This window comes from Anomaloglossus baeobatrachus, chromosome 2 (genome assembly GCF_048569485.1).
Source record: "Anomaloglossus baeobatrachus isolate aAnoBae1 chromosome 2, aAnoBae1.hap1, whole genome shotgun sequence".
Classification (NCBI taxonomy): domain Eukaryota; kingdom Metazoa; phylum Chordata; class Amphibia; order Anura; family Aromobatidae; genus Anomaloglossus; species Anomaloglossus baeobatrachus.
In genome coordinates this window covers 371,983-386,826 of record NC_134354.1, presented here as the reverse complement: position 1 = coordinate 386,826, position 14,844 = coordinate 371,983, and the positions used below count along the sequence as shown (strand labels likewise).

Here is a 14,844-nt window from a genome sequence, read left to right as displayed (position 1 = left end):
CCCAGTGTACAGTAATGGCTGGAGCAGAGTAGCCCCAGTGTATAGTAATGGCTGCAGCAGAGTAGCCCCAGTGTATAGTAATGGCTGCAGCAGAGTAGCTCCAGTGTATAGTAATGGCTGCAGTAGAGTAGCCCCAGTGTATAGTAATGGCTGGAGCAGAGTAACCCGTGTATAGTAATGGCTGGAGCAGAGTAACCCCAGTGTATAGTAATGGCTGGAGCAGAGTAGCCCCAGTGTACAGTAATGGCTGGAGCAGAGTAACCCCAGTGTACAGTAATGGCTGCAGCAGAGTAGCCCCAGTGTACAGTAATGGCTGGAGCAGAGTAACCCCAGTGTACAGTAATGGCTGCAGCAGAGTAGCCCCAGTGTATAGTAATGGCTGCAGCAGAGTAGCCCCAGTGTATAGTAATGGCTGCAGCAGAGTAGCCCCAGTGTATAGTAATGGCTGCAGCAGAGTAGCTCCAGTGTATAGTAATGGCTGCAGCAGAGTAGCCCCAGTGTATAGTAATGGCTGGAGCAGAGCAGCCCCAGTGTATAGTAATGGCTGGAGCAGAGTAGCCCCAGTGTACAGTAATGGCTGGAGCAGAGTAGCCCCAGTGTACAGTAATGGCTGGAGCAGAGTAGCCCCAGTGTACAGTAATGGCTGGAGCAGAGTAACCCCAGTGTACAGTAATGGCTGGAGCAGAGTAGCCCCAGTGTACAGTAATGGCTGGAGCACAGTAGCCCCAGTGTATAGTAATGGCTGCAGCAGAGTAACCCCAGTGTATAGTAATGGCTGGAGCAGAGCAGCCCCAGTGTACAGTAATGGCTGGAGCAGAGTAGCCCCAGTGTATAGTAATGGCTGGAGCAGAGTAACCCCAGTGTATAGTAATGGCTGCAGCAGAGTAACCCCAGTGTATAGTAATGGCTGGAGCAGAGCAGCCCCAGTGTACAGTAATGGCTGGAGCAGAGTAGCCCCAGTGTATAGTAATGGCTGGAGCAGAGTAACCCCAGTGTATAGTAATGGCTGGAGCAGAGTAACCCCAGTGTACAGTAATGGCTGGAGCAGAGTAGCCCCAGTGTACAGTAATGGCTGGAGCAGAGTAACCCCAGTGTACAGTAATGGCTGGAGCAGAGTAGCCCCAGTGTACAGTAATGGCTGGAGCAGAGTAGCCCCAGTGTATAGTAATGGCTGGAGCAGAGTAACCCCAGTGTATAGTAATGGCTGGAGCAGAGTAACCCCAGTGTATAGTAATGGCTGCAGCAGAGTAGCCCCAGTGAACAGTAATGGCTGGAGCAGAGTAGCCCCAGTGTACAGTAATGGCTGCAGCAGAGTAGCCCCAGTGTACAGTAATGGCTGGAGCAGATTAACCCCAGTGTACAGTAATGGCTGCAGCAGAGTAGTCCCAGTGTACAGTAATGGCTGGAGCAGAGTAGCCCCAGTGTATAGTAATGGCTGGAGCAGAGTAACCCCAGTGTATAGTAATGGCTGGAGCAGAGTAGCCCCAGTGTATAGTAATGGCTGGAGCAGAGCAGCCCCAGTGTATAGTAATGGCTGGAGCAGAGTAACCCCATTGTATAGTAATAGCTGGAGCAGAGTAGCTCCAGTGTACAGTAATGGCTGGAGCAGAGTAGTCCCAGTGTACAGTAATGGCTGCAGCAGAGTAGCTCCAGTGTACAGTAATGGCTGGAGCAGAGTAGTCCCAGTGTACAGTAATGGCTGGAGCAGAGTAGCCCCAGTGTATAGTAATGGCTGGAGCAGAGTAGCCCCAGTGTATAGTAATGGCTGGAGCAGAGTAGCCCCAGTGTATAGTAATGGCTGGAGCAGAGTAACCCCAGTGTATAGTAATGGCTGGAGCACATTAGCCTCAGTGTATAGTAATGGCTGCAGCAGAGTAGCCCCAGTGTATAGTAATGGCTGGAGCAGAGTAACCCGTGTATAGTAATGGCTGGAGCAGAGTAACCCCAGTGTATAGTAATGGCTGGAGCAGAGTAGCCCCAGTGTACAGTAATGGCTGGAGCAGAGTAACCCCAGTGTACAGTAATGGCTGCAGCAGAGTAGCCCCAGTGTACAGTAATGGCTGCAGCAGAGTAGCCCCAGTGTACAGTAATGGCTGCAGCAGAGTAACCCCAGTGTACAGTAATGGCTGGAGCAGAGTGGCCCCAGTGTACAGTAATGGCTGGAGCAGAGTAGCCCCAGTGTATAGTAATGGCTGCAGCAGAGTAGCCCCAGTGTATAGTAATGGCTGCAGCAGAGTAGCTCCAGTGTATAGTAATGGCTGCAGCAGAGTAGCCCCAGTGTATAGTAATGGCTGGAGCAGAGTAACCCCAGTGTATAGTAATGGCTGCAGCAGAGTAGCCCCAGTGAACAGTAATGGCTGGAGCAGAGTAGCCCCAGTGTACAGTAATGGCTGCAGCAGAGTAGCCCCAGTGTACAGTAATGGCTGGAGCAGATTAACCCCAGTGTACAGTAATGGCTGCAGCAGAGTAGTCCCAGTGTACAGTAATGGCTGGAGCAGAGTAGCCCCAGTGTATAGTAATGGCTGGAGCAGAGTAACCCCAGTGTATAGTAATGGCTGGAGCAGAGTAGCCCCAGTGTATAGTAATGGCTGGAGCAGAGCAGCCCCAGTGTATAGTAATGGCTGGAGCAGAGTAACCCCATTGTATAGTAATGGCTGGAGCAGAGTAGCTCCAGTGTACAGTAATGGCTGGAGCAGAGTAGTCCCAGTGTACAGTAATGGCTGCAGCAGAGTAGCTCCAGTGTACAGTAATGGCTGGAGCAGAGTAGTCCCAGTGTACAGTAATGGCTGGAGCAGAGTAGCCCCAGTGTATAGTAATGGCTGGAGCAGAGTAGCCCCAGTGTATAGTAATGGCTGGAGCAGAGTAGCCCCAGTGTATAGTAATGGCTGGAGCAGAGTAACCCCAGTGTATAGTAATGGCTGGAGCACATTAGCCTCAGTGTATAGTAATGGCTGCAGCAGAGTAGCCCCAGTGTATAGTAATGGCTGGAGCAGAGTAACCCGTGTATAGTAATGGCTGGAGCAGAGTAACCCCAGTGTATAGTAATGGCTGGAGCAGAGTAGCCCCAGTGTACAGTAATGGCTGGAGCAGAGTAACCCCAGTGTACAGTAATGGCTGCAGCAGAGTAGCCCCAGTGTACAGTAATGGCTGCAGCAGAGTAGCCCCAGTGTACAGTAATGGCTGCAGCAGAGTAACCCCAGTGTACAGTAATGGCTGGAGCAGAGTGGCCCCAGTGTACAGTAATGGCTGGAGCAGAGTAGCCCCAGTGTATAGTAATGGCTGCAGCAGAGTAGCCCCAGTGTATAGTAATGGCTGCAGCAGAGTAGCTCCAGTGTATAGTAATGGCTGCAGCAGAGTAGCCCCAGTGTATAGTAATGGCTGGAGCAGAGTAACCCGTGTATAGTAATGGCTGGAGCAGAGTAACCCCAGTGTATAGTAATGGCTGGAGCAGAGTAGCCCCAGTGTACAGTAATGGCTGGAGCAGAGTAACCCCAGTGTACAGTAATGGCTGCAGCAGAGTAGCCCCAGTGTACAGTAATGGCTGCAGCAGAGTAGCCCCAGTGTACAGTAATGGCTGGAGCAGAGTAGCCCCAGTGTATAGTAATGGCTGCAGCAGAGTAGCCCCAGTGTATAGTAATGGCTGCAGCAGAGTAGCTCCAGTGTACAGTAATGGCTGGAGCAGAGCAGCCCCAGTGTACAGTAATGGCTGGAGCAGAGCAGCCCCAGTGTACAGTAATGGCTGGAGCAGAGTAGCCCCAGTGTACAGTAATGGCTGGAGCAGAGTAGCCCCAGTGTACAGTAATGGCTGGAGCAGAGTAGCCCCAGTGTACAGTAATGGCTGGAGCAGAGTAGCCCCAGTGTACAGTAATGGCTGGAGCACAGTAGCCCCAGTGTACAGTAATGGCTGGAGCACAGTAGCCCCAGTGTATAGTAATGGCTGCAGCAGAGTAGCCCCAGTGTATAGTAATGGCTGGAGCAGAGCAGCCCCAGTGTATAGTAATGGCTGGAGCAGAGTAACCCCAGTGTATAGTAATGGCTGGAGCAGAGTAACCCCAGTGTATAGTAATGGCTGCAGCAGAGTAGCCCCAGTGTATAGTAATGGCTGGAGCAGAGTAGCCCCAGTGTATAGTAATGGCTGGAGCAGAGTAGCCCCAGTGTATAGTAATGGCTGGAGCAGAGCAGCCCCAGTGTATAGTAATGGCTGCAGCAGAGTAGCCCCAGTGTACAGTAATGGCTGCAGCAGAGCAGCCCCAGTGTACAGTAATGGCTGCAGCAGAGTAGCCCCAGTGTATAGTAATGGCTGGAGCAGAGTAGTCCCAGTGTACAGTAATGGCTGCAGCAGAGTAGCCCCAGTGTACAGTAATGGCTGGAGCAGAGTAGCCCCAGTGTACAGTAATGGCTGGAGCAGAGTAACCCCAGTGTATAGTAATGGCTGCAGCAGAGTAGCCCCAGTGTATAGTAATGGCTGGAGCAGAGCAGCCCCAGTGTATAGTAATGGCTGGAGCAGAGTAACCCCAGTGTATAGTAATGGCTGGAGCAGAGTAGCCCCAGTGTACAGTAATGGCTGGAGCAGAGTAACCCGTGTATAGTAATGGCTGGAGCAGAGTAACCCCAGTGTATAGTAATGGCTGGAGCAGAGTAACCCCAGTGTATAGTAATGGCTGGAGCAGAGTAACCCCAGTGTATAGTAATGGCTGGAGCAGAGTAACCCCAGTGTATAGTAATGGCTGGAGCAGAGTAACCCCAGTGTATAGTAATGGCTGGAGCAGAGTAACCCCAGTGTATAGTAATGGCTGGAGCAGAGTAACCCCAGTGTATAGTAATGGCTGGAGCAGAGTAACCCCAGTGTACAGTAATGGCTGCAGCAGAGTAGCCCCAGTGTACAGTAATGGCTGGAGCAGAGTAGCCCCAGTGTACAGTAATGGCTGGAGCAGAGTAGCCCCAGTGTATAGTAATGGCTGGAGCAGAGTAGCCCCAGTGTACAGTAATGGCGGGAGCAGAGTAGCCCCAGTGTACAGTAATGGCTGGAGCAGAGTAGCCCCAGTGTACAGTAATGGCGGGAGCAGAGTAGCCCCAGTGTATAGTAATGGCTGGAGCAGAGTAACCCCAGTGTACAGTAATGGCTGGAGCAGAGTAGCCCCAGTGTACAGTAATGGCGGGAGCAGAGTAGCCCCAGTGTACAGTAATGGCGGGAGCAGAGTAGCCCCAGTGTACAGTAATGGCTGCAGCAGAGTAGCTCCAGTGTACAGTAATGGCTGGAGCAGAGTAGTCCCAGTGTACAGTAATGGCTGGAGCAGAGTAGCCCCAGTGTATAGTAATGGCTGGAGCAGAGTAACCCCAGTGTATAGTAATGGCTGGAGCAGAGTAGCCCCAGTGTATAGTAATGGCTGGAGCAGAGCAGCCCCAGTGTATAGTAATGGCTGGAGCAGAGTAACCCCATTGTATAGTAATGGCTGGAGCAGAGTAGCCCCAGTGTACAGTAATGGCTGGAGCAGAGTAACCCCAGTGTATAGTAATGGCTGGAGCAGAGTAACCCGTGTATAGTAATGGCCGGAGCAGAGTAACCCCAGTGTATAGTAATGGCTGGAGCAGAGTAGCCCCAGTGTACAGTAATGGCTGGAGCAGAGTAACCCCAGTGTACAGTAATGGCTGCAGCAGAGTAGCCCCAGTGTATAGTAATGGCTGCAGCAGAGTAGCCCCAGTGTACAGTAATGGCTGCAGCAGAGTAACCCCAGTGTACAGTAATGGCTGGAGCAGAGTAGCCCCAGTGTACAGTAATGGCTGGAGCAGAGTAGCCCCAGTGTATAGTAATGGCTGCAGCAGAGTAGCCCCAGTGTATAGTAATGGCTGCAGCAGAGTAGCTCCAGTGTATAGTAATGGCTGCAGTAGAGTAGCCCCAGTGTATAGTAATGGCTGGAGCAGAGTAACCCGTGTATAGTAATGGCTGGAGCAGAGTAACCCCAGTGTATAGTAATGGCTGGAGCAGAGTAGCCCCAGTGTACAGTAATGGCTGGAGCAGAGTAACCCCAGTGTACAGTAATGGCTGCAGCAGAGTAGCCCCAGTGTACAGTAATGGCTGGAGCAGAGTAACCCCAGTGTACAGTAATGGCTGCAGCAGAGTAGCCCCAGTGTATAGTAATGGCTGGAGCAGAGTAGCCCCAGTGTATAGTAATGGCTGCAGCAGAGTAGCCCCAGTGTATAGTAATGGCTGCAGCAGAGTAGCTCCAGTGTATAGTAATGGCTGCAGCAGAGTAGCCCCAGTGTATAGTAATGGCTGGAGCAGAGCAGCCCCAGTGTATAGTAATGGCTGGAGCAGAGTAGCCCCAGTGTACAGTAATGGCTGGAGCAGAGTAGCCCCAGTGTACAGTAATGGCTGGAGCAGAGTAGCCCCAGTGTACAGTAATGGCTGGAGCAGAGTAACCCCAGTGTACAGTAATGGCTGGAGCAGAGTAGCCCCAGTGTACAGTAATGGCTGGAGCACAGTAGCCCCAGTGTATAGTAATGGCTGCAGCAGAGTAGCCCCAGTGTATAGTAATGGCTGGAGCAGAGCAGCCCCAGTGTATAGTAATGGCTGGAGCAGAGTAGCCCCAGTGTATAGTAATGGCTGGAGCAGAGTAACCCCAGTGTATAGTAATGGCTGCAGCAGAGTAGCCCCAGTGTATAGTAATGGCTGGAGCAGAGTAGCCCCAGTGTATAGTAATGGCTGGAGCAGAGTAGCCCCAGTGTATAGTAATGGCTGGAGCAGAGTAGCCCCAGTGTACAGTAATGGCTGCAGCAGAGCAGCCCCAGTGTATAGTAATGGCTGCAGCAGAGTAGCCCCAGTGTATAGTAATGGCTGGAGCAGAGTAGCCCCAGTGTACAGTAATGGCTGCAGCAGAGTAGCCCCAGTGTATAGTAATGGCTGGAGCAGAGTAGCCCCAGTGTATAGTAATTGCTGGAGCAGAGTAGCCCCAGTGTACAGTAATGGCTGCAGCAGAGTAGCCCCAGTGTACAGTAATGGCTGGAGCAGAGTAACCCCAGTGTACAGTAATGGCTGGAGCAGAGTAGCCCCAGTGTACAGTAATGGCTGCAGCAGAGTAGCCCCAGTGTACAGTAATGGCTGGAGCAGAGTAACCCCAGTGTACAGTAATGGCTGCAGCAGAGTAACCCCAGTGTACAGTAGTGGCTGCAGCAGAGCAGCCCCAGTGTATAGTAATGGCTGGAGCAGAGTAACCCCAGTGTACAGTAATGGCTGGAGCAGAGTAGCCCCAGTATACAGTAATGGCTGGAGCTTAGTATTCCCAGTGCAGGGCCGGACTGACCATAGGGCAATTTTGGCAAATGCCAGAAGGGCTGGTCCTTGTAGTGGGCTGGTCCTTGTAGTGGGCTGGTCCCTGTAGTGGGCCGCTCACTCTACAGTCACCGCCACTCTCCTCAGCAGTCTGCACGCCGGGCAACATTAATTTGCTTTGCACGCAGTAGTATCACTGAAAGCAGCAGGAGGCAGCGCGCTGTGCTGTGCTGCCCCAGCCCTGCTGTTTAGTGAGATTTTGTGCCCAGTGTACTGCTGAGGAAAGCGCCAGTGCCTGCAGCTCCTTCCTTCCTGTTCAAATGAGATTGCGTCTCTCAGACGTAAATAAATTTGATCAGTGACAGTGCCGGCAGCGTGCAACAACGCGATGAGATCAGCTCCTTGCTGACATCACACTGCTGTGGGCGCTGCTGAGACACGTCGGACAGAGGTAAGAGCTCCGTGGAGGAGCCGAAGATGGAATGTGTACTCACTATGGGTGAGTGAGGAGGGGGCTAGGGCACATAACGGGGGAACATTTGTGAAAGGGACACAGCTTTGCGAGAGGCAGGGGGAGTACTTTATCCAGAGGGGCAGTGTGTGTAAGGGGTGGTATTTTACATAACGGCAGTGTGTGTGTGTGTGTGTGTGGGGGGGTATATTATTTTGGAAAGAGGGGCAGTGTGTGTGTGTAGGAGGGTATAATATTTTGGAGAGGGACAGTGTTGTGTGTGTGTGTGTAGGGGGTAAAATATTTGGAGAGGGGCAGTGTGTGTGTATAATATTTTGGAGAGGGGCAGTGTGTGTGTGTGTAGGGGGGTTATAATATTTGGAGTGGGGCAGTGTGTATGGGGGTTATAATATTTTGGAGGGTGGCAGTGTGTGTGAGGGCATAATATTTTGGAGAGGGGCATTGTGTGTGTGGGGGGTATAATATTTTGGAGAGGGGCAGTGTGTGTGTAGGGGGGGTAAAATATTTGGAGAGGGGCAGTGTGTGTGGGGGTATAATATTTTGGAGAGTAGCAGTGTGTGTGGGGGTATAATATTTCAGAGAGGGGCAGTGTGTGTGTGGGAGATATTTTTGTGAAGGAAGCACAGCAAGTTTTTATTTAGTAGCGCAGCATGGGAGATATTTATATTTTTGGGGCAGTATACAAATACTTTTATTTTTAAAGGCACTGTGTCAGGAAGTGTGTGGCACCCCAGGGTTCAGTTGCCACAAATATACCTGTACCTGGGGCAGGGAAGGATCTCCACATCAGGTAATCCCACATACAACATTTCCACTCCAGGCCTGGAGGGGGAGCTCTACAAGCTGAGTTCAGGTGAGGTCCCCTTTGAAATCCAGGTTTGGAGGCGGAGTCAGACAGTTGACAGTTGGAGAAAAGGAGACTGTGCGAGCAGAGAGTGAGGGAAGACATCAAAATGGAGAGGGCTGTGCTTAGCCCGTACGAGTAACTGTGACCGCCTGAGGGATCAGGAGTGAGGCAAAAGAGGATTACTGGACACCGGCGTCTGAGATTGTGAGGGATCTAATCTACCCAGCAATAAAGACCGGAGGCCAGGCAGACTCCAGATCTCCTGGCCGCAGCAGCACCTGAAGGCAAAGCCGCTACACAGAGCTTAGGGACCACAGTGAGTACAGCAGTGCCCCTTAGAGAATCTCCCGCAGGCTGCCATACACGTGAAGACAGTGAGTACAGCAGTGCCCCTTAGAGAATCTCCCGCAGGCTGCCATACAGGTGAAGACAGTGAGTACAGCAGTGCCCCTTAGAGAAGCTCCCGCCGCCTGCCATACAGGTGAAGACAGTGAGTACAGCAGTGCCTCTTAGAGAAGCTCCCGCCGCCTGCCATACAGGTGAAGACAGTGAGTACAGCAGTGCCCCTTAGAGAATCTCCCGCCGCCTGCCATACAGGTGAAGACAGTGAGTACAGCAGTGCCCCTTAGAGAAGCTCCCGCCGCCTGTCATACAGGTGAAGACAGGGAGTACAGCAGTGCCCCTTAGAGAAGCTCCCGCCGCCTGCCATACAGGTGAAGACAGTGAGTGCAGCAGTGCCCCTTAGAGAAGCTCCCGCCGCCTGCCATACAGGTGAAGACAGTGAGTACAGCAGTGCCCCTTAGAGAAGCTCCCGCCGCCTGTCATACAGGTGAAGACAGTGAGTACAGCAGTGCCTCTCAAAGAAGCTCCCACCGCCTGCCATACAGGTGAAGACCGTGAGAGAGGGACAAGGTATAGCTACAGGCAGTATGGAGGCCACACAACTAACCTGGTGCAGAGATCCTGAACTGTTCCCAATTACCCAAAAACTGTCACATCAGAAACTGAACCCCTTTTTAATAACACCTGCAAGTAAAACCTGGTCAGAGTTAATGAATTGGTGTGACGCACTTTATTTCTTCATCTGAGGAGCCATAGGCTGCTGCACTAAAATGACAGTTGAAAAGGCTGTGAAGAAAAACTGCCGCCATATCTGTGTACTACTAAAACTGCCCTGGGGACCCCGCTTCACCTACAGGAAGCGTAAACAACTGGCTGCCTAACCATCACCCCAGAGGTCTGACCTGCAGCCCTAGTAACCATACTGGAACCGTAGGTGGAGTCACGAAATACTTTTATATTTTTTTTAATTTTTATTATTTTTTTTAATTTTATTTTTTATTATTTACTGACTTTCAGCGACCACCAGGGCCACGGAACCGGGCACAGGCCCCCGTGACATAATCCCATTAACCAACACCCGGAACAGAGTACCCCACGTCCCTGGGGCGGGTCAAGTGCTGCTGAAGAACAAAGAGGGAGATCTTCAGAGACGAGCTGTGGGCATGAAATCTCATCATGTTGTCTGTACTACGTGGAGACAAAAGAGACGGGAACAATTAATTCATGTTCTGTTGGTGACTCTGGTGCTGCATTCATGTGCTGAAGGTGATTCTAGCACTGCACTCACGTTCTGGTGGTGGTTCTGGTGCTGCATTCATGTGCTGATGATGGTTCTGGTGTGGCATTCATATACAGATTGTGGCACTGGCACTGTATTCATGTGCTGATGGTGGCTCTGATGTGGCATACATGTACTGATGGTGGTTCTGAACATGACAATCCATCCAAGTTTCATGGCTATGTTAAAAAAACCCCTTAAAAATAATCAAAACTTTGTTTTGAGATTATGAGAATTTGGCAAGATTCTGCTCAGTTTCTGCTCCAAAAACAGTGTAAATTAACATGTTTACACATTTTTTTAAGCAGAATGTCTCCAAATCCTCCTCAAATATTTGGTTCTAGTGATGTATTCATGTAAGTAGCTCTTACATGACCCGGACTGCTCACATTCTGATGCGTCCTTTTTGTTATAAAAAATGCAAACTGCTGTTGCGCCTGGAGTCTATAAAGGCCCATTTACACGCAATGACATCACTATGTCGTTGGGGTCACGGAATTTGTGACGCACATCCGGCCTAGTTAGTGTCGTCGTTGCGTGTAACACCTCCGAGCGAATGTTAACGATCAAAAATACTCACCTAATCGTTGACACAGCATTCATTTTCATAATATCATTGGTCGTTGTGGACGCAGGTTGTTCGTCGTTCCTGAGGCAGCACACATCGCTATGTGTGACACCCCAGGAACGACGAACAACACCGTACCTGCGTCCTCCGGTAACGAGGTGGGTGTGTCTTTTCTTCGGCTGCTCTCCGTCCCTCCGCTTCTATTGGCCGCCTGCCGTGTGACGTCACTGTGATGCCGCACAAACCGCCCCCATATAAAAGAGGCAGTTCGCCGGCCACAGCGCCGTCGCTAGGCAGGTAAGTATGTTTGACGGGGACTAACAATATTGTGCACCACGGGCAGTGATTTGCCCATGACAAATGACGGGGGCAGGTGCGATCGGCAGCGACATCGCTAGCGATGTCACTATGTAAATGGGCCTTTAGTGTCAGCATTTTTGACATCACATCAGCAGTGCTGTAGCCAGTTACTTACTGAGCTCCGTGATTGGTTGCAGCGCTGTCATTGTGATGTGACACCAGCGCTGCAGACAATAGCAGACCTGGAGAGAATGAATAAAACAAATAAACAATGCAGGGAGTGGGTTTCCAAAAACTGAAAAACCTAAGGGTATGTGCACGCAAGGTGTTTTAAACTCAAGCAACACCGGCAAGTTTTTGCAGTAGATGTTGAAATCCGTGGCGTTTTTTTCCTGACCCATCTTCTGTGCAGTTTTACAGTCATTTACTAGGTATTTTTTCTATGGTCTTGACCATCTTTGGCTTTTTTAGTATTTTCCTATTGTTTTTGTCACATTGTTTTTACTGTGCTTTTAAGAAAAAGTGAAGGTAAAATGCAATAAAAGACATCCGGGCATCTCCCGAACCTTTCCATTGATCTGCATTGTAAAGCACAGAGCGTCTGCTGAGTGGCAAACACCTGAAGAATGGACCGGTCACTTCTTTTAACCACTTGTTGGTTTTAGAAACCTGAAGTGGTTGAAAGATGCTGAAAAGCCTGAACCTGCGCACAGCAATAGATGCAGATAGTCACTCATTGTGAGGATTTTTCATAGTAGTTTCCATGGTGGGATCTGCCCCCAAAAAAGTGGCATGCACCCAAAATTAGCGTCAGTGACAACAACAGCTTCCCTGATCACCTCTCTGTACAATAGGGCATCAATATTAGCTGACGGGGATCTGATTTTGCATTCCTGCCCATCAGTTATATCATGAGGCCTTAGCATTACATGTAGAGCTCAGCATCCTCTTCTTTAACTATGGGACCCAGTTCTATAGGGAAAATAGCGGCTTCACCAGGTCCAGCAACTTAAGAGCAATAAATAGGTCTGAGCAGTAATACTGGACGCAGCCGTGACCGCATGTTATATGGTCGTGTTACACAACCTACAAGTGCACAAAGATACTACACATTCAACACGCGAACAGTGGGCCTGTGTACCCCCAAATGCCAGGGCTGAATGCAAGGCCCAGTCCGGCCCTGATTACTGGCATATATCCAGTCCATCATCACTGTCCCCATTAGGGCTCACAATATGAATCCAACATTAGTCTGTCTTTGGGAGGAATCCACTTTCCTTTCTAGGATTTGAACCCAGGACCCAACGCTGCAAGCCTACAGTGAGCCACTGTGTTTCCAATGCCATGTAGGTGTCTGCTGCCTCCTCTCCAATTTCTACAGGTGTGGTCATAACCAGAGAATTTGGTGATTTCTAAAGCCGTGGAGTCACCCGCAGGTCTGTCCTCTCAACCCTGATAAAGAATGCATATTAAAAAAGCTGATAACATGACTGCGGGGACAAGTCAGATAAACAGGAGCAAGACTACATATAGGACTTAGGGGTGCTTCACACACAGCGAGCTCGCTGCCGAGATCGCTGCTGAGTCACGCTTTTTGTGACGCAGCAGTGACCTCATTAGCGATCTCGCTGTGTGTGACAATGAGCAGCGATCTGGCCCCTGCTGCGAGATCGCTGCTCGTTACACACAGCCCTGGTTCGTTTTCTTCAAAGCCGCTCTCCTGCTGTGACACACAGATCGCTGTGTGTGACAGCAAGAGAGCGACAAATGAAGCGAGCAAGGGAGCAGGAGCCGGCGTCTGACAGCTGAGGTAAGCTGTATCCAAGATAAACATCGGGTAACCAAGGTGGTTACCCGATATTTACCTTAGTTACCAGCCTCTGCAGCTCTCACTCTGCCTGTGCTGCCGGCTCCGGCTCTCTGCACATGTAGCTGCTGTACACATCGGGTTAATTAACCCGATGTGTACAGCAGCTAGGAGAGCAAGGAGCCAGCGCTAAGCAGTGTGCGCGGCTCCCTGCTCTCTGCACATGTAGCTGCATTACACATCGGGTTAATTAACCCGATGTGTACTGTAGCTAGGAGAGCAAGGAGCCAGCGCTCAGTGTGCGCGGCTCCCTGCTCCCTGCTCACACTGGTAACTAATGTAAACATCGGGTAACCATACCCGATGTTTACCTTAGTTACCAGTCTCCGCAGCTTCCAGACGGCGGCTCCGTGCAAGCGCAGCGTCGCTTGCACGTCGCTGCTGGCTGGGGGCTGTTCACTGGTCGCTGGTGAGATCTGCCTGTTTGACAGCTCACCAGCGACCATGTAGCGATGCAGCAGCGATCCTGACCAGGTCAGATCGCTGGTCGGATCGCTGCTGCATCGCTAAGTGTGAAGGTACCCTTAGGCGAACCTCGCTGATTACTTTGTGGCTCTGCCTCGAGTGTTAGTACAATCAGAGTGTGACTACAATGAGCGGACATCTTTATTATATAAACACAGAAGCCAGGAGAGGTTGTGGGATGTCCGGTGAGGACACAGGGAAAGAGGGCACATCAGGGAGGACAGGTGGCCAGCAATGGGTTAAAGAGGTCTAGTACGGATTTCCTGACCACTATGGCCTATCATCAGAAGAGAGGTTGTGTGATGGCCAAATGAACCAGATGTTACATAAATGGGGGAAGTAGGACAGCTGACGAACTCAAGGACACAAGAGGGGACAATGACTGATGACAGATCGGGGGGGGTGGGGGAGGATGACTGGTGATGCACTCGAGGTCACATGGGGGGACTCACTGGTGATGCACTCGAGGTCACATGGGGGGAGGAGGGAAGAAAAATGACTTGTGACAGACTCCAGGTAACATGGTGGGTGGAGATGACTGAAGATGCACTCAAGCTCATATATGGGGGGGGTGTGACTGAATATGTTCTCAAGGGTACATGGGGAGAATGACTGGTGATGCACTTGAGGTCACATGGGGGTGATGGGGGGAACAGGTGACGCACTTGAGGTCATATGGGGAGGGATGACTGAAGATTCACTCGAGGTCACATGGCGATAGGAACTACGTACTCGTAGTCACATAGTTTACTCCATATTTAGTGTGCTGACTGGCAGTCTCTGTAATACAACTGAGGAACAGTAGGTGTGGGAAGATCCGAGGTCACACAAGGGCTTAGGAGTGCAGAAAGCGGTTGAACGCATTATATGCAGATTCCAGGTCAAACAACATCTGTCTGACTTGGGAATCATCGAGCTCATCCGATGCCGACATGCTGCTCAACTTCTGTAACCTGTGGATGAGAACATGACAGAGATGAAACCCTCTGGAGCACTTGGTGAGCTTCCTCTTCCCCAGCATTACATCTGATACTGAGGTACGCAGGATTCACTGTCTCTTTGGAGATTTACAAGAAAATAAATGGCATTTGCCTGCCTCACCATTGGCTGACTTTTTCTCTGCCCTCAAAGTCTGGCGGCAAGTGGCTCATCCTGTTCATGGTCTCCATCAGCTCCCGGAGGTCAGGTTGGATCTGTAAGCACAAAGAAACGTGAAGTCAGCAGATTAGTAGTGCCGTCAGCAGATTAGTAGTGCCGTCAGCAGATTAGTAGTGCCGTCACAACTGGCTGTAGATCACCATTACCATCACCACCTATAAAGTATGGTCACTTGAGCTGTGGGGCACCTCCAATAGGAGTGGAACGCAGTGTATTGGTGCAGACAAGGGTGGATAAAAATCAATGTTTTTTTTAAAAAAAAAATATCGGATTTTT

The 14,844-nt window shown here is 50.6% G+C and overlaps 1 protein-coding gene across 3 annotated transcripts in view; it reads right to left on the bottom strand.

The window, feature by feature from the left end:
• Positions 1–13,533: 13,533 nt before the first annotated feature.
• Positions 13,534–14,844, bottom strand: part of VPS28 (VPS28 subunit of ESCRT-I) — a 103,948-nt gene continuing 102,637 nt past the window's right edge. For all 3 annotated transcript variants that reach the window (XM_075334801.1, XM_075334802.1, XM_075334803.1), the window contains 2 exons: positions 14,512–14,603; positions 13,534–14,363 (listed from right to left, as the gene is read on the bottom strand). In XM_075334801.1, the coding sequence (XP_075190916.1) occupies positions 14,246–14,363; positions 14,512–14,603 (210 nt within the window). In that variant the 3' untranslated portion in view covers positions 13,534–14,245. The remainder of the gene's footprint in view (positions 14,364–14,511; positions 14,604–14,844) is intronic.